The sequence below is a fragment of the Montipora capricornis genome, chromosome 5 (assembly GCF_036669925.1).
Source record: "Montipora capricornis isolate CH-2021 chromosome 5, ASM3666992v2, whole genome shotgun sequence".
Classification (NCBI taxonomy): Eukaryota; Metazoa; Cnidaria; class Anthozoa; order Scleractinia; family Acroporidae; genus Montipora; species Montipora capricornis.
Window position 1 is genome coordinate 20,420,311 of NC_090887.1, and position 20,152 is coordinate 20,440,462.

The following is a 20,152-nucleotide window of genomic DNA, read 5'->3' on the forward strand; positions in this document are numbered from 1 at the left end:
ACGACGTGCAAATTTGAAGGAGAAATCGGAAATACCTAAAGTTTGAAGGGATACCAGAACATGTTGAAACCTCAAGTCAACAAGATGAAACATGAATGTAACAAATAGATTCCATGTTGCCATGCACCTGTTCAGTAATATATTACAGATGACGTCAAAATACGGTAAGAACAAAAAAGTGGCACACGAGGCAATAGCCGAGTGTGTCACTGATGTTCTTACCACATTTTGACGTCTTCTGTGATCTATTACTGAACAGACGCACGGCAACATGGAATCTATTTGTTTTATATAATATAGAATTAAACTTTATTCGCATAAAAGCTGATGGTGATGTCAATCGTGCGTCTGTCATCTAATAGATCATAGGCAAGAACCAATAAAAATGCGAGAATAACTTGGATTATTATATAAAACAGGATATACTAAAATTAACACCTAACCTATAATGGGAATGGATAAAATTCACTTTAGGCCACTTTACTCTTCCTCTTTTCTGGCTACTTTACAGATTCTTTTTGACGTGATATGTAAACAAAAGAAATCCTAGAATCGCGTGAAAATATATATGACAAAACTATGAAGAGTGTCATATAAAAAAAGAAAAAAATCGCGCGAAATTGTGGCAACCGGCAGCGCCGATCAGTTCATTCATGATCCAGCTACCTGCACCAGCACTGCCTTATAAAACCGAAATTTTAATGGCGTTCAGTTTTTAACAAATCTCTGAAGAAGCAACTCAAACATGCACTATTTAAGGTAAGAGTGAAACTGAATCTTAGAGCGCTTTCTTTTAGTCAGAACTGACCAACCAGACCGGTCAATTTGCAAGGGAAATGCAACAATTTGAAGGAACACTTGCATGATAATCCCTCGTATTCCGGCTTCTGGAGGAGCCTATATATCTTCCTCGAAGTGTCTTAATTTGAAAGCGTTAATTGTAGAGTTAGTCCTTCCAAATGCCCGGTCTGGCCAGCCAGTTCTGTCAAATGGAAAGCGTCCTTAGATAAGCTCAATTTCTTTTTAGTACACGAGTTTCCTGGTAAAAGGAAACGAGCGTTCATGCCGGAACTCTAACCGCGAGTGAAAGTTTGTATATGCTGGCAGCTGAATGATGAATAAAAGTAAATTATAAATAAACGCTCCAATTTGTGACAGCGATGGAAAAATATAATATAATTCTTAGTTTAGGTTTTGCGTCTGCAACTGTATAAGTTAAGTTTATCTGCTTGCAGACGAAGAACTCCGAAGGTATTTTCTGGTTTTGGCTCCACAGCACCGTCGCTTCCTACTGACACGAGGGTGTTCAGTTACAGATATTTGTTTTCGAAAATTAACAAATAAAGGAAAAGTAATTAGAATTCATTTGACCTTTCGCTTTCGAGTTACTATAAAGTTTTATATGCTTTGACTTATCTTAGCTGAAACTCGTTTTCAGTTTTGGGACATTTCCGGTAGTGTATTTTTATTTTTTTTCTTTAGTCCTCTTCTTTCTCGTTGTCTCCAGAAAAAATCCTGACCGTAGACAGTTTTTGGTGTGTTTTTTTTTAAGACAAGTAGTTCTGGCCCTTGTGTTTAAACTTAGCACAGCAGTTGAGTATTAATAATCGCGTTCGTTCACATCATCCCTGTCTAGTTTCGTAATCGCTAAGTGAGTTCACGCCGACTGAGCAATATTGACTTATAACTTGTAATCCCCTCTTTTATCAGAGTCGATCTCTCATCTTTGTATTTAGATTACTGCATTCTTACCATCTATTGGGGGGTAATTGGTGAGTCTGAACTTAATAACTCAATTCAAACATCCATTGGCTGGTTATAGAACGGCTTATCATTGGATTTTCAATTCCCCTCCCTTGCTGTTTTGCCAAGCCAAGGAGGTTCATAAATGTTTCACGAGTCTAAACTGTTTTGATTTCTTTTCATTTATTCGCTGAAGGGTTTACGCTCAAAACGGCTCTAACTGAGAACCTCGTCAGTTTTAAGGCATCTCCAGCTTCCTTTTGAGCCGCTGCGAAGAGCTCCCGTTTGCAGTCTTCGAGGAGCAGCTTTTGCAGGATCCCGTTTGTCTCCTACTCGATAAAAGTGAGCTAAAAATCACTACTCTTTTATTTTCCCAGACTAAGATAACACATTTATTACATGAAGTTTATAAACTTTGGTCTGAAACAGAATATTGGTCAAATTTCGTTTGGATGTAATTACATGCCTTTTAAAAACACTTCATCTTCTTTTGCAGAAAACCGAACAGTAGCTGCTTCCATTGGTGCTTACTTGTGATCTTAAGTACAAAAATATATTGTGAACACAGAGCTCCAACGAGGGTGTTTAAAATATTGATGCTGGTTAAGACGCAAAACAGTAAAGGTACGTTGCAGACGTTTTTATTTTCTTGCCATACTTTTTTGAGTATCTTTTTAAAAGCGCGGCAAGAAAATTTGGAATTGAGTATTTCCAAATTTTAGGTTGTAAGAAATCAGTTTAAGACAACTGGAGTTTGAAAAGTAGATTGAACCTTTTTTCCCGAATTTTTCTTTGATTTAATTACCCGAGAAAATTAAATAGCGATACTTCATTTTATGTTTACGTTAATTTAGGGAGTGTTGATCGAGACTCTTTATAACAGGCTCTTTCGTATTGGACAAGGAACCAAATCGTGGTTGATTGTTTTGGTTTTCGCTGTTGGCTTCTGTTTCCTAAAGCCACGGACGCCTTTCTTCTGATTCAAGTCTTTGGTTTAGTCTTCCAAGTCTGATAAAATAAACTTGATTAACATGAAATTTTCTAGTCATGAAAAAGTTGGACGAGAAGAATAATTTCCTGAGCTAAAATGGAAGAAATCGTTAGACTTTGCTGATGTTAGATGAAATTGATTAGAAGTTACTAGAAGTCATAACAATTTGGTGTTTTCATCTTAAAGTGCTTTAGCTTGAAGAACTGAATCGAAACTATGTCGTTGCTACAGCAGCGATTTGGTCAAATTAGGGTGTCAAAAACATGTCAGTTACTATGAGATGAATGGTTCGTATCAAAAATTGCCCAGTTTTGTTTTTTTTCTTAATTTCATTTTTCAGACAAAGAACTGGTTTATTTTAAGGATTGTTTATTTTTATTCAAAAACACGTTTCGTGGCAAAATTTATTCTCGAGTTTTACACAGCAAATAACGTTGATTTGTATAACTGCTCTTTGTGAGTAGGGCCTGGTCAAACGGGAAATGTTTGGCGTTTTAAACAACATCAAACCGGCATTGTTTGGTGACCAAACATGCTACTCACTTCAACATCGATGTTGAAGTGAGTAGCCAAACGGTTAAAACATTTTTGATCTAACTCATATCAAACTCCACAAGCAAAGAACTATGGGTCACAAATACGTAAAAGGCGGCTCAGCAAGCGTGGAACGCATGCGCGCGCGCCAAACATGTTTGATACGGCTGGCCAAACGAACAAAATATGAGAACAAAAAATGTTTTGAGTTGTGTGATCGAATGTTTGATGGGCTTCAAATTTTATCAAACACAATCAAACACGATCAAACGGCACCAAACAAGGTGGCCAAACGGTAAAATGTTTTGCCCATATTGTATGATATATAAACAAGATAGAATAATCATTGTGCTGTCATGTAGAAACCAGTGAAAGGGTTCTACAAAATTAAATGAAATTCTCTGGTAGAAAACTTACAAAGACTTCTTATCTGGTAACACTGGCAATATTGTTTGCGTATAAAAATACATCTAGACATGAATCTTGTCGAAGGTTTTAACACTAATCCGGCCAGCTCCTGTTGGGTATCCTGATATCGGACGTAACCCCAGGTGGAAGGCGTTCAAGTCAGGACGCAGCTGTCACAACACGAGGTCTCTTCACTGGTTCACAAACAATACCAATGATAACAGTTAAGTCTAATCCTAAATACAATAGAACTACATCCTATACCTTTCCAATAAAATTGAAGGTTGTAAAGAACTGTGTGCTATCTGGTTTTCTGGCCAAAGGTGACATACCTCGAAAAGGATCTCGAGTAATATACCTTACTTCACCGTGAACCTCCTTGAAAAACCACTGATTCAAATCAACTCATGCAAATATTCAGTCTTTCCGGAGGATTAATCCATCCACCCAGAACAACTAGCGGATAACTGATTACCCCAAAACATTTTCATTATTTATTCCGGAGTTCATGCTGTTTCCTTCCTCCGGCTTAGAAATCCTACGGTTGAGGTCTAAAGCCATTGGTTACACGTTCGCTTGGTAGACGAAAGCTGGAGTATCTGTTGTTTCATTTCAATTGATCAATGACGGTTGCTCCTTGACAACAATAACTTGTCGAATAGTCTAGAGCAAATTAATTATTATTTCGCCAAACTTGACTTTAAGGAGTACCTGACTAGTCCTCTCTTTTTCATAGAAAGTGGATGAATTTCTGGCATTAAGGGCAACTCAGTGCGAGCGAAATGCAACTTTAAGTTCGCATTGTTCGGAATGTCATTTAGAAAAGGATTATTTGCTTTCTTTTTTTCCATGAGGTATAGTTTACAAACTCTTGCTTGGATTCTTGCCTCAGCTAGGACTTTCGCATCGTTCTCTTTTTGTGAGCTTTTAGACGATTCAACAGTCCTCTGGTAAGCAATAGGACTCGAAGTATACACGTTGTGAGGGTTTGGTTAAAAATTTGGCTTCGACCTTTAATCAATCTGGTCTGCTCTCATTCCCGGATCAAAAAGTAAAAAAAAAGTCCTAACCACTCACTTTTGAGCATCTCTCGACAACAACTACGGGACTCAGTGTTCAGTTTACTCACTGACTGGAGAAGGACTTTCAACAAAAGTGAAAAGTTGTGGCGCCTCCGAATCTTTGCTGTAGCTCTTACAGTTCGATTGGTGCTTTGGCGTTCTAAATACTTGAAAATAATTTTGATCGTAATCAAACGATAGCTGGTCTTTCTGTATTTCTAAGTGATTCATCATTTGTCACTTCTCTTAGGGCGCTTTCCTTTTGTCAGAACTGGCCGGCCAGACCCGTCATTTTGCAAAGAGAATGCAACAATTTGAAGGAACACTAGCACGATAATCCCTCACATTCTTATGGAAAAGTATGTATCATCCTCGAGGTTTGTTAATTTGAAGGCGTTGTAGAGTTATTCCTCCAAAATGCCCGGTCTGGCCGGTCAGTTCTGTCAAATGGAAAGTGCCCTTAGAATAACAGGTAAGATTTGCTATTCCAAATGAAACCATGTTGTCTCGCAGTGATGAGCGCAAATTTCTATTGCGTCGAGAAGCATGAAAATTTTTCAGGACATCAACGGGATTTGAAGATATATATATGAAATACATTTCATATATATATCTTTCAGTCATAATTACTTATCACGGGAATTTGTGAACTCAGAAGTGACCAGCTCCCAACGTCAGTGGCTTCATAGCTCAGTTGGTTAGAGCATCGCACCGGTATCGCGAGGTCGCGGGTTCAAATCCCGTTGATGTCCTGAAAATTTTTCAGGCTTCTCGACGCAATAGAAATTTGCGCTCATCAAGGCGAGACAACATGGTTTCATTTAATTTCATACCCGCAGTGCAATATATGATGTATTTCATATATATAGAGCTCTATCTTTCATTTGCTATTCCATAACGTTCTAAAGAATGGCAGGCCCCGGTACGTTTGAAGGATGGATAGCTCTATCCATTGGATATATATAAATCACTATCCACTGGAGAACTCAATTGGGTTTCGCTAGTGTTTATCCGCTGGATAGTGATTTATCCGGTGGATAGCGTTTATCCACCTTTTGAACAACCGAGGCCAGGTGTTGTAGCCTCGCTCTCTCAAGTATGAATAATTTACCGTTATTTACTTGAAGAACGGCAGAGTTAGCTCTTCAGATAATCGTTGAGATAATGCGATGCTATTGTACCATTATTAGCGGAGTTCGGTGACAAAAGACATTCAATAAGAACATGACTGAGTTTATCTATTCACTGACAAAGAAAACACAATGGAAACAAAGATTTATAAGATTCTCTGTGCAATTCACGAACTACCCGCAGCAGTTCCTTGCTTTAAGGCTACCCGTGCTTCCGGCGACCACAAACAGCAAGAAAATGAAAACTTCAGCGAAAAAAGCAAAACATTTAGGCCCTAGCATTGCTTTCATTAAATCTGAAATAACAGTTAGAAGTCTTTCCTATCAGATGCCGCTTATTTTGTGGTTTTGCTGAATATCAATCGAGTTTTCACTGACAATCGTGACGTCTTTTTGTTACTGAATTATTCGTTCAGTTGTAATTCTTAATTCAGGAGGAGATGTAATTTACATTTATGAATATTCCTCTTTGATACGATGTCGGTTTTCAGGATGTCTTTTGAGTCATACAGCTGTGTCCCATTGTTCATTTTTTGCGTTTTTCTCCAAGCCGCTTTTCAAATATAACAAGTGTTAGCCTGAAATTTTCATTTCCATCTATTACTCTTTATCATGATATAGGCAATTTAACAGTCCACTCACGTTGTCGCAAGAACACTTCATGAAATGTGCGATTATCTCTGTACATCACTGAAGTGAGGACATTTTAAGTGATTTGTCATCTAATAAGATCATTTTCATTAATTTAATCGGTAGAAAATTGGCAAATCTCTCAGGTCAACCTGATTTCTCTGCAGTTGCGGTTCGTGCGTGATTGGATGTTTGAATGAGTTCACCAAATCGTAGCCAAATGTCCGAGTCATGCCTTGCCTATATCACGTTTTTCTCTAGATGACTTCAAAATCTTAACTTAAAATTTAATGTCGTTTCTTATTGCGAAGACAGGTCCAAGCAGTAGCGTCTTTTTCCTCAAAAGCACCGTTTTGAAAAGAAAGTTGAAAATCGCCCATAAGTGCGTGGGAAAACTTTACGAGTTTCAAAAAGCAGAGTTCCACTATCAATTGGCCTAATTTTCAAAAATTAGATTCACTTTCCGATAATGAGGAACATTTTGTATCAGGAAATAAATAAAGAAAATGTGTCATTTTATTGGAGGAGAGAAAAACAATGTTTCGCTTTTTTAACATACATTATTTATGGAAGTAAGTTCGTTCTTCATTGTATTTGAAAATGCACTGGAAGTATATCAAAGTGTCAGTGTCAGATAGTATCGTTCGAACTTAACGACACTAGTTTTTCAGTCACTGAACAGAAGATGGCTTTTCCTTAGTTTCACTATTCTGGCGCCCACCGAGTACATCTCGACAGAGTCGTAGACAAAAGTGTGTTTTTTCTCTGTCAACTTTCTTCCCTGGATAAATAAACTTTAATTGCGTGCATAAGACAACAACACTTTGAGTCGATAGCTAGGCTTCATAGGGCTTTGCTGACTGCAAAAAGATGTATTTATATTTGAAATTTATCTTGCAGGATTGGAAGTGAGAGCGAACCGTGACTGAAAAGTACATCGTATTCAGGTGCGAGATCATCATCGATGGAACATCATTGTCGTGCTTCTGACCCGGCGGATCTGATTTTCTGTTGACACCAGTTTAGAGATGAGATGGCAGTTACGAGCATGGTTCAAATCCTTGGAAACTTCTCATTCCTCAGCAGAGTGCTCTTTTGGGTTATCATTATCGGTAAGTAGACAAATATGATTTTTATATTATATTTCCCCGCATTGATAGGGCTTGAGGTCAAAAGTATCTGTACGATTCATTGACGTACTTGGAAAAGAGTAGTTCAGACAAGAATATTTCCATAAGTCGCGCTTTTCTTTTTTTATTTCTAACAATGGGTTATATTTATTGCTTCCAAACAGAATCACCCTAATGAGAATCACGCGATGCAATTTTTCGCGTTTTTACGGAGATTTTCCAGGATGTAAACGATCCAAGAAATGTTCGTGCACGTACATCAAAGTATTTTCATCCATGTATTTTAATTATCAACCCTTCCCAAATGTTTTAGTGTATTTCTGGAAGTGATAAATAATGTATCATTTTTATAGCCCCAGTGTATATCTATCTACTCACGATATCGCTTTAGACCGAATTGCAAACAAATTGAAAATTTCAGATCTGCATGGATCTTGGGAAATTTAAAAAAACATTCACCACGGACAATAGACAGGGATATTCACGAAAAGAGATTAATCAAACACCTTATTTGAGTAGATATAGCAAAACAATAAGCCAGTAATGCTATTTTCCGATTTTGATGCTCCCAAACAAAGCTACATGATTTATTTTCGTGTAACAATATAAGTGGGACAAATAGCATTGAATATTGATTCTGTGATTGTTCTGTACTTCGATGTATCTTTCTTTCGGAAATGACTTCCTGCAGGTATAAAAATATCTTCAATATTTTTATGAGTCTACTTAAACTCGTCTTAGAAAAGTACTGAAGCGGCAGTATCGTGAACAAAATCTTTTATATGGAAATGACTGACTATTCTTTTCTGAGACCGATATCTCAAGATCTTTGTTTACGTCAGATGGTTACCGCAAAATGAAGCAAATAAAACGCCTAAGAATCAGTTAATTTTCTAATGATTACGTTTATCATCTTTCTGAGGTTTTTGGAATACCTAGCTAAACGTTCTGTTTACTGACTGGTATTTTTTGGTAGCGCACGTGCTATATCGAACGGATATGTATCTCACTGAACATGTTGTCCGAAATATCTTCAAAATCTGATAGAGTTATAGCTGAATCCATTCTGTAATATTGAAAAATATTAAAGTGAAGATAAAGGGCTGAGAATGTCGTTGTTTAGGTCACTGTCAAGTTCGCAGTGGCAAATATACTATTGAAAAACCTTCGAAACGTGTGAAAGGAAGTTTAAGAAAAAATTGACGGGTGACTCGGATATATATATCTTCATTTTTCACTAGCGTTTAGTCTTGAAATAAGACACTGAACTTCAAAATTTGGGAATGAAGAAAGGTCGACGTCACTGCATTTTCTCCTTAATCTTCGATTTGACTCCCTTTTTGAGACTTCGTTTGCTTACATATTGAATCATGACCAATCATGCAAATAACACTCAAGCTTGCAGTTGGGTCCTTAGCCACCTGGCCGTTGTATGAAAACGAGGCTGGAGTTGACTTTGTGTTGATACAAACTTCATTGCCTTTCTTGTACGTGCAAGTAATAACAACAACACTCTTTGTTGACTGAGCTGAGATTTAAGAACTCGTAGCCTTGGTTTTACTTTTACTTTACTAAAACTTAACTCGTATTTTCACATGTCAGCACCACGGACATCTGACGGTCTCTATACATTCTGTTTCTGATTCTCTAACACAAGCACTCTATCAAAGATCAGCTAAGGCGGAAGTGGTTCGCTTTAATGATTCGATTAACTATCCAACCTGCAGCAATTCCGTTGAGATGAAATTGGTTGAGCTTTCAAACCCACAAATATTCTGTTGAAGATTAGTACTTACAAATCTGTCGAGTGATCTTTACACCGGTCTTTTCGGTGTGTATTCCTGTACGAGTTTGTCAACTAATTGTATGGTCAGAATTTAATTACGTTAACAAATGTGTGAGCAAATGTAATTGGTCACAAGGGACTTAACCCGGCTGCGTAGCCAGCGGGATATTTTATCACGGGAGTAAATCGATGGTTGCTTCTTTCTGTTTTGGCCGCGAGGGATTTCAAGACTACTCGTCATTAGGCTGATTTAGCAACAGAACGGGAACGTCAGTGGCGACAATGAGAATTCAGAATAGAGTAGACTCCACTTTTTTCTTCTCTATTCTCAATTCCCAATTGTAGTTTTGCTGCGCGCGACGTCGCCACTGACGTTCCCGTTCTGTTGCTAAATCTGCCTAATTATGGCAGTCGCGCCGGACGACGACGACAACTCGGAAGCAACCATCGATTTACTCGCGAGTGTTTAAGTAATCTCGCGATAAAATATCCCGCCATGCGATGCACATGACTCTGTTCATTGTCCAGTAGAAACAGAATCATGTTATCACGTTAAATCAAACAACAAACTGTAAGAGACCAACAAAAATACTACATGGAAACCACTGACATGAGCAGCTCTCTTGGTGTATTCTCTGAAGCTTTTTCATGTTTTACGTTTGCTATTTCAGTATGCTCAATGCGTTGATGTGCCTATGCCTTCAGCCATTCTAAGCGATTATTTTTAACCTTTACTAATATTCTCCAATAATGCATGACAGACTTAAAGCGTTATTCCGTACTGAGTGGGACACCTTGCTTGTAACCTTGTTTGACAGGACATTTTGTTGCTCTTTCTTCTTTTTTTTATGGCGCTGGACTCTTCTGAAATGACTTGCTTGTGTATTCTGTATTAGTTTTGACGCGTATATGCCGTAAGTTGGTCTGTTCTTTTTTCGCTTCGAGCACGATTTTGCACGATCAGTCCTCTTTCTGACTGAAGCACGCATGCGCACTCAGTGTTGTCAATTACAACTGACAGAAAACTGAAAAGTACAAAGGCACTCTATTCACCTTCAACCATCTTACCTTTTGTCAGTTACTTTCCACTTCTTGACGTGTTATGTAAGTATATCTCATTCTTAGCATAGTTTCCCTGTCCCTTTCTTAGAGCAACTCTTCTCTGATTTGACGCTCCGTTCATCATAAAAGATCACCAGTTTTGCCCTCCTTGTTTAACAGTCGGGTCATTCGAAGAGTTCTTCATCAACACCGCAACTGTAATCTTTTCTGGTTTGGAGTTCCTTTCACACTAAAGGGCTTCAGGTTAATTCACCATTTTCAAAGGTTCGATTTCTTTGGACAGTGTAGCCTCCTTCTTTGCTAATGGCAAAGCAGCAACCCAAGCCTTCTCCAATTTGCGTTTCGCCCACACTTTAAAAGCACTAGTTCCTGGCGTTGACGTAAGTGGACCTTTTGGAAAAAAACAAAAAAACCCCTCTCAGTCTGGGAAGTTTATCAGGCTACAAAGCCATGTTCATCCTTAGAAAATATGCTTTTCCTGTGATCACATTTATTTAAGGGGTTTCATTACCAGATAAATTTTCTGTATGATAAAACTAATTTCACTACATTAAGGAGCTTAAGCACGCGCGTTTTTCAGACGCGGATGGCAACCGGAAGAGAACATTTCGCGTCCCAGGACAGTGGTGTCTCCTAGATTTTTATACTAATCATCTCTAATAGAGAAGAGATACTTGGCAATGTAAATGTGGTTGTGTGAAGACAAGTTAAAGGGGAAAACTCTTCACTTCCGGTAGCCGTCCGCATCTCAAAAACGCGCGTGCTTAAACTCCCCACTAAAGCACTTCCGCTTATTACCTATGTCACTTTTCCAAGGGTATACAAGATTCCTCTTAATTCTCTAATCTCTCCTGTATTTCCTGTCCCTTAGGCTCCCTCTATCCTTACCCCGGGTGGGGTTCCCCATATGAAAGCGCTGACCACTACTGGCCTATGTATAACATCACCGATGGATTTCTGGAAGATTTGGAGGGCGCCGCACACACTGTGGTGTATAACGGCGGGAAAATCGTGAAGGTGCCACAACTTGGGCATGCGCTATCTTTGGATGGAAAAGATGACTATGTGGACACCGGTAAGTGTTGATCCTTTCGTTAGATAAATTTTTGACTTGATCCATGCGATTTACGACACACTTACGCTTGGTTTATAATTGTTTCTCCCACTGCAATTCATTAGCAAAATTTTATACGACAGGAAAAATTTGTTTGGTGTAACGTAGTTTTGGTCCTGTGATAGCGTCAATTTTAATCGTGACTTACACGCTATATAAAATTACAGCGAATGTTCAAACGGTTTGCAAAGCGAGACGTCCGTGAAAACAGTTTGCATTTACCCAAGGCACTTATACCTTTCGTGTATATTTTCGCGAAAAAGAGAAATTCCACTTTCTCTGAAGTTAACTTTTTGTGTGAATGGGACTCCATTTTTAAAGTATATGACATAAAATTGTGCAAGAACTTCGCGAGGGTTCACTGGCTGAACTGAAACTGGAGCATCCTCCCACGCAAAAACACAAACAGCTCTTTAGTTCTGAATACGAGATCGTCCTCGTCATGCTAATTTCTTCGCTTAGGCTGCACCATCATACCCTGCAATAATCAATTCTTACAACTTTGTGCTTAGAAACACTTTCCTTAAGTGAAAATGATGTTTTAGTAACTTCATTTTGTTTGATGAAAATATTATGATTACCTTTCTTTAAAAAAAGATAAAAAATTAGTTGTTCCTTTACTTTGATAACAAAAGAAAAGTTTTAGAACCAAAACAATGTGGACTTCGGCCTCACGTTCTTACCTAAAAGATCAAGAGGCCTTAATCAGAAGCTGCCGATATGCTATCTTTTAACCGCCACAAGCAGAACTGAAGTAGATAATGTCTTTTTTTTGGGATTCAAATATCCGGAAACATTACACTAATAGACCATTTTCGAATTCTCACGGCTGGACTGGATCTAGCATGAAATGGAGGCTAATGCGGGCAAATCTTTTCACAAACCAGGAGCTGATGAAGAGGAGCCTCTCTCTCCCATACTTGGCCTCGGAGTCAACCCTTTCCTGAGTAGATTTATTTATAGAACACCTCCCTTGGAGATTCAGCACGCCCACTGTTGTAAAAGCCAGTCAAAACAAAGCTACTTCAGCGTGAAGGGAAATATGATACTTTTCGCGGGAAAAACCTGTTCCTAAAAATAAATTTACTCGGGAAAGGGTTGACTCAAGGAATTAGGGGAGATAGAGGTTCCCCTTGAGGCGCTCCTGCACAAACATATTAATTTGCCCTCAAAATGGACTATTAAGCCCGCCGCAAAGTTGAGGAAAGAGCTGAGCAAACTTCCTCGCGAGGTCGTTTGCTCAGCCGTTTCCTCACGTGTGCGGGGAAATTGTGGTGAGAAATTCGCCTCGCGAGGCCGTGAGGATAAAATAAAACATGTTTGATATTTTTGGCCTCGCGAGACAAATTCCTCACTGTGTGCGGCTATCGTGAGAATCGAGCTGAGCTTGGTTAATCAAGCATCCAATGGAAATACATGGTATACTCACTTGACTCCAGCGGTTCAAGATGGTGTCGGAGGAAGAAATCCCGACTCCACTGAAGTCACGTGAGAATGCCATGTATTTTTATTGGATGCTTGATTGACCAAGCTCAACTCGATTCTCACGATGGCCGCACACAATGAAGTTTTTCCTCACGGCTTCGCGAGGCGAATTTGTCACCAAAAGTTCCCCGCACACGGTGAGGAAACGGCTGAGCAAACCGCCTCGCGAGACAGTTTGCTCAGCTCTTTCCTTACCGTGTGCGGCGGGCTTTAGGAAAACATCCGTGATGCACGTGCGGCATATTACTTGTCAGATAAATCCATTTCATTGGATGAACTTGCCTTTCAATATCTCTTGATGCGCAAAAAAGCTTGGGCAACTTGCGTGTTGGGGGTACAAGCCAAGTAGTGAAAATAAACATCATTCTGGCAATTCGAGACATACGTCTTCCTATAAAATTGATTCTGTGCTCCTGAAAAGTTCTGGTAACTTATGACACAACCGCAACATTGGCCATCCTTTTACTTTTCATTTTGTGTTTCCTGACTTGTTTATGGTTATTTTGTTGACGTTTGACAACTCTTCGCTAGGAAGGAGTTCAGAGTGCAGTTCGATTCCCCCTCCCGGCCGGAAGTTTGGTTGTAAGTACTCCTCGCACCTCCCCACACAATTTTTGAGAGGAACACTGTCATCTTTCATTTTGATATCTCAAAACGCTTGGTCAATCAATAGAACATTGTTCTTATCTCGCTGACCCTTCTCAGATACAAAGTACCATTCTGTCGATGTCTATTCTTCTCCTATCGATATAGAAGTGAAGATTTCTTCATCGTGTTTTTTGGTAAAATGCAATGAATTTTGTCTCCGATATCGTACGTATCGGCGCAGTACCATTTCCGCTGACTAAATGATTGAACACAGGAAATAGGGAGCTTTAGCAACGACAACGGCAACGGCAACGAGAACATCGTCCTTAAATGTGAACGCGTTATGGTAATCGCTTTGCAACTATCCCAAGCATTTTAAAATGAAATTTGTAACCAGAAAACCATGGATTAAGGAGACGCTGATGTACACACGTCATCGGAATGTGATCATGACTGAAAAAATGAAATAAATTACCACTGTAACATTTCTAAACATTGTATCTTAAAATGCACCAGATTGCATCTCAGTGCATATTCATTTCAAAAAAATTTCGGGAGCGGGTGGGAGCTGGAACCCCCTAGAAAGCTCGTGGCCTTCGGCGACTCGGGACGTGTCCCCCCAAACAATAAATTCTAGATAAAACCCTGAATATGTGACGGATCCGGTCTCTTTCTTACTCGCAACTCAATTCGGCTTCTCTCTACTTAATATTGTAAAGATATCGGGCGATCTTTGTTAATCGATGTATTTATTGTGTTTTCAGTTGGGTATGCATTGGAGTCGCGGAGACTGCAGTGTTTGCACATGCGCATAAAAGAGCAAGAGCAACAAAGGAAAAAACGCAGTCTCTTTAATCTATGCTGTTTGTCACGATTGTCAAATTCATGTTCTTAAGAATGGCAATGATGTGCCGTTTCCTCTTCGTTATGATGGTGTTCGTGACAACATTCAAATATCTTACCTACGCTACTATATCTTTTATTTTAGAGAGATCCTTTCGGATCCACTTGTAAAGGATGTGGACATCACGCCACGAGCTTAGCCGGCTTACACCTCAAATTGAAATCTGTTTAAAAAAGATTGATTTTAGATGCTGTTACGAGGTACTAACAGTTCGTGTGACTGTCGACTTGCAGTTGATACGTCTGACGCCGAAGTAAGATCACAATATACGTAGACGGTATCCGTTTCCACGACAACTAGAAAACCCCGGATGACAGTGTTCCTCATATCTGATCACCAGCACTTCCCAGCGGACCATTTTCTGGAATCTATTCTGGATACAAGAGTTTAAAAATCCTGTTGTACTCTCAGACAACTAGACCACCTGCATTCATTTGTATTTTGCAACTTTCCATGAGAACTGTTTTTTTATCTCGACTACACGATTATGTGACGTATGTAGTCAACCGTTTAAGCCAGGGGTACCCAACGTCAATTTTCGGAAAAGATCTGTTCGGAAGACGATTTGAGATCTATAATTTTTGGAACATTTGTTGTAAAATTTCTTGCTTGCCTGCCTCTCCTAGGATTTTCGAACATCTAAAAACTGGTATAACTGGTCATTTTTAACGGATTCTTACCCTAAAAAGGTCACCTAGAATTTTCGGGAACCTTTTCCTGGCTGAAATTTTCGAAAAGGTAAGTTTTGATCCCTACAATTTTCGGATCACTAGACTTTCAGATTCGGAAATCCGAACAGATGAAAAATTTTTAGGGGATAAAAATATGCCTATATCTACCGTTTAAATCCTAAAATACGTTTAACAATGCTACGTTTAAGTGGTTTTGAACTATATTCTTGTTGGGTACCCCTGTTTAAGCCATGAACTGGACCAAATAATTCGTTGAATATGTTACCATTAAGCCCGAAGGACGTGCCTTGCATAAATTACATCGCTCGTTTGATCCAACTGCACTATAGAGGATTGTTTTTAACGAACGTAGTCCCGGCAGTTTACATTGATTAGCAGCGTCAGGCAGTGTAGGGTATGGCTGATAAGTACATACAAGAGAGTATGAAGGTAAGAGAGATAATCCCTCTTATTGGCCCTATGCCCATCGTAATCCCTCTTAAGTTATTTTTAGATCTCTCTCGTATTCCCACGAGGGTTAACTGATAGCCAATCACATGTCCCCATTTTTGCCAGTGTTGACAGCTGAGCGAATTCCCACGCAACTATTGGTAAAAATGGGGACATATGATAGGCTATCAGTTAACCCTCGTGGGAATATCGGAACTCGCAGGAGATCTAAAAATAACTTAAGAGGGATTACGATGGGAATAGGGCCAATATGAGGGATTACTTCTCTTACTTTCATAATCTCTTGGTACATAAAATCAATTCTCATTTAAAACAACATTGATCTTATTGAATGAAACACTGTGACTTTGTCAATGAAAACGCACTTTTTACTGGGTGCCGATATTGTAAGCGTCAAATAGTTTACTGTTTCCTTTCATTTTTTGTCACGTTTCAAGGCGGCTTTAACGCCGATTGCGTGACGGAACCATCAACCTGTGAAGACGGCTTTACGTTGACTTTCTGGCTTAAGGTTTACGGCTCTGGGTACATAATGTCCTCCGGGTCATTTACAAACCACAGGAACGGACCTGGATACCAACTCTACTACCATCAAAGTCTGAAACGCTTTAAATTTCTGCTCGAGACACGTAACCACAGATGGTCGCTGCTATTGCACGAAGAGGTTGGACTTTGGACTCACATGGCTTTTACATGGAACATTCGTAACGGACTCCGATACTACGAGGATGGGAATCTCAGTACGTTTACAAAAAAACCTGAGTCTGTGTCTCCGTTGCGTCAACAGAACTACACGCCGATCATCACGCTTGCACGGCCCAGTAATATCCTAAGGCTGAAAGAGTACGGAAAATTTGAGATTTCGCAGTTTGCAATTTGGCTAAAGGAGCTATCGGCGTTGGATATTGCTGGAGTGCATCGCAGCAGTGTGGTTTATGATCAGAGTAATGTTCTCTGTTGCCACCATAAATCAGGTTTGTGTACCATAGTATTTTAAAATCCCGTTACTCTATACTATATTGTGCAACACGATAAATTTTACGCGCGGCACCTTGTTACTACTGATCTATGAAAAAAAAAAATAGAAAGAAAATGACTTCACTGTTAATCTTTCAGTATTTTCTGGAGACGCTTTGAATTCAAGAAAGAGAACAACGAGATGAACGAGCTTTCGTTCTGAGCACCCATATAAAGAGAATTTCGACATTCAAACTCATTGTGCGCGCTCAGAGCTGAAAACTCCTGGAAGATCTCAGAAACACTTAAATTAGGGAGCTCATGCAAGGATGACTTCGACAAAAACTACAAAACCACAAAACAATAGGTTTGATGAACTGATGAGCTTTAAATTTTGATGTATGCCTTTGCCGCTCTTGTCGCGACATGAATGACCAAATATTTGAGGTGACGAGGAGAACTTGAGCGTCTGACAATAGAGTGTTTTCACTCACGTGATCATTAACCAAAGGCTTGTTTTTCCACCGACACAAAAGAAAACGTTTGCTTGATAATAGAGTTCAATTCCCGGAGGATTAGTTGGGTACACCAGCATGGCCACCGTAATTGTTAAATAGTAACCATTGTCAACACTAAACGTCTTTGCGTTCTTAGTTCAATCGAGAGAAGTAACCCTCAGCGCTTCCCTCCAAATCAATGGGTGAAAGGAATTAAATAAATTAATCTGCGGTGTTGGGCTGGCGTAATGGTGAGAGCACTCGCCTCCCACCGATGTGGCCTGGGTTCCAGTTCCCAGATTCCGACGGCGTCATATTTGGGTTGAGCTTGTTGGATCCGAGAGGTTTTTCTCTGGGTACTCCGGTTTTCCTCTCTCCTCAAAAACCAGTATTTCATTTGATTTGCGTTAATTTGTTGATTTCAGTTTACAGTGTCCCCAATTCGTGCTCCAGTGCTAGAGGACTTGACACTTTCCTTTTCACAAGTAAGGTACTAATATTAGTGTACGTTTTCAGTGAGTCCTTGTCATTCCAAGCCATGCTATGATCCTGACCTGTGTCGACAGATTAGCCAGTCTCATGGAAACTGCATCTGCCCAAATGTCAACCTTCGCCTTAAAACTTGCAAAGGTAACTTATACTGCTTTAATGATAACAACATGATGAGCCTTCAATTTAACAGCGTCAATGCAAATCTTAAGCTACGTACGCAACGGAGTTGTTGGTCGGAAGACCTTAGACAGCAATGACCAGAACCAGGTTGATGACCAGCGGTTTTTGTTAAAACAAATGGTTTGCTGGGGGATGATCAGTCTAGCGGGCTCAGAAAACCTGGTTGTGGTCATTGTTATTTAAGGTTTTTCTTGTTGGTCCGGCAGATGGTGGATGTTGTTGGTAGTGCTGTGCAAACGAATGCAACAACTTGTAGCAAGGTCAAGACACGCAAGACACGCACGTGCATCTCCATGGAGACCTCATTGTAATGCGCGTGCGTGACCCCAACAATGTTGGATGAGTTTTGCAAACGGGTGCAACATTGTTGTGCTACGCTTCAGTGATCACGGAAAAAAAGAAATGTCGGGAGTTGTTGGCTCAAAAGTTTGACCAGTTTTAAACTCCGCGCAACAACTCCCAACAACACGCCACAATATGCAAACAGGGTGTGCAAACGGACACAACAGGTAACACACAACAATGTTGGGAGATGTTGGCCAACGATGTTGGCCACCAATGTTGGGAGTTGTTGGCCAACGATGTTGGGAGTTGTTGGCCAACGATGTTGGGAGATGTTGGCCAACAATGTTGGGAGATGTTGGCCAACGATGTTGGCCACCAATGTTGGGAGTTGTTGGCCAACGATGTTGGGAGATGTTGGCCAACGATGTTGGGAGTTGTTGGCCAACAATGTTGGGAGATGTTGGCCAACGATGTTGGGAGATGTTGGCCAACGATGTTGGGAGTTGTTGGCCAACAATATTGGGAGATGTTGGCCAACGATGTTGGGAGATGTTGGCCAGCAATATTGGGAGTTGTTGCACGGCAATGTTGCGTCCATTTGTATGGACCTTTAACCCTAGCGCTGCTAAAGGAACTTTCTGGAAACAGTATATTGTTTGGTTTTCTTGCATGATTTTCTTTTCACCTTGCTGCACGTGCACTTGAATAATAGTTTTGATTTATCCTAGAAAAGATATCCGGTGAATGTGAAGACAAGAGCACAGGTTGTAAGGAATTCGCTGCACAGCCGCATTATTGTCAACATCGAAAAATGAGGAAAATTTGTCCAAGGTCCTGTTCTTATTGTGGTAAGTACTGACCAGATGTCTTTTGAGGTCAGTTTAAAATTTCAATATGGTAATCATTAGTATGAACTTGTACTGTACTTTTTTGCGGGCTTGAGAAAAAAAGAAGGGCTCTGCTCTTAAAATCATGAACTTTGGTTTCTTGCAAATGGCTTGTAACCCCGGTAAAACATTGACATGTTAATTTACCACAAAATCTAAACAATGTCAAACCAAAGAGTTTCAAATTTTTTCATATTCACGTGAACACCTGTGCTTGTAGACTTCCTTGACTGTTCCTCCTCGATCAAGTCTAATAGGCACCCAGGTCCTGTTGTTTATTACACTACGGACGCCATTAGGGTCTACAAGCATGAAATCAACGAAAATGCTACCGCTACCATTGTTTCAGTTACAACTACGTAGCTGCTTCCTTTTCTCTTCCTCGACTTGTGTGTGCCTGGCCTCCAAAGGTGAAGGAGCGGAAGGGCAGAGCCTCGGTTATAAGTAGGGCAATCCTTGCTATTTAGAGGACCCATTCTTTGGAAAAGTCTTAATAACGAAACAAGGGATATAGATAATGTAAATAAATTCATGCCAAGGTAGTCTTGAAGAAACGTGATCTTGATCAGACAAGTTTTATGAAAGGAACTTGTGTTAATTTAAATAAGAATTTAGACGATTTTATCTATTATTAAATTGTAATGACCAGCCTCGCGTTTATTGTTATTTCGCTGTTTATATTTATTTGCATTGTATACCCTATTGACGCGAGCATGACGCGAGCAGCTTTGTCTAGAATCTTATCGACAACGGCAAATTAGCCAATCAGATTGCGAGATTACAAGTAATTGTGGTAAAAAATTTTCTTTAGCTTCTGAACTTCCTTCCACAACTGTGCAACCAACTTTGAGTACTGGATCCACTTTGATGTCTAGACTTGTTAGAGAATCAAAAGGCGTTTCTACTCAGCCGCAATCAAGTATTCCCTATACGGAAGCAAAGCCGACCCTTGTAACCTACGATACAACCAGCCGGAACTTGACAACAGGTAACACTGGAGGGTGTTTGAATGATTGATGATCATTGATATAATGACCGAATGAGTTAAAAGAAAGAAGGTAAAGAGCGTTTTCACTCACGTGACCAGCAGCACACAAACATGGCCGCCGTGACGTCATGTGAAAACGCTCTATAGACGAAATAGAA

At 39.8% G+C, this 20,152-nt stretch overlaps 1 protein-coding gene across 5 annotated transcripts in view; it reads left to right on the forward strand.

Annotated features, from left to right (window-relative positions):
- The window catches only part of LOC138049859 (uncharacterized), a 66,101-nt gene that overhangs the window by 3,088 nt on the left and 42,861 nt on the right, over positions 1–20,152 (forward strand). For 3 of the 5 annotated variants that reach the window (XR_011132468.1, XM_068896321.1, XM_068896324.1), the window contains exons 2-9: positions 1,940–2,085; positions 2,240–2,367; positions 7,398–7,609; positions 11,347–11,550; positions 16,146–16,682; positions 17,679–17,792; positions 18,848–18,967; positions 19,818–19,994. Coding sequence is in view for 4 of the 5 variants with exons in the window: in XM_068896321.1 (XP_068752422.1) it covers positions 7,531–7,609; positions 11,347–11,550; positions 16,146–16,682; positions 17,679–17,792; positions 18,848–18,967; positions 19,818–19,994 (1,231 nt within the window). In the remaining variant the exon portion in view is untranslated. Of the gene's footprint in view, positions 1–1,939; positions 2,086–2,239; positions 2,368–6,517; positions 6,563–7,115; positions 7,250–7,397; positions 7,610–11,346; positions 11,551–16,145; positions 16,683–17,678; positions 17,793–18,847; positions 18,968–19,817; positions 19,995–20,152 lie in introns of those variants that run through there. The other 2 variants (XM_068896323.1, XM_068896322.1) reach the window with 2 other exon arrangements.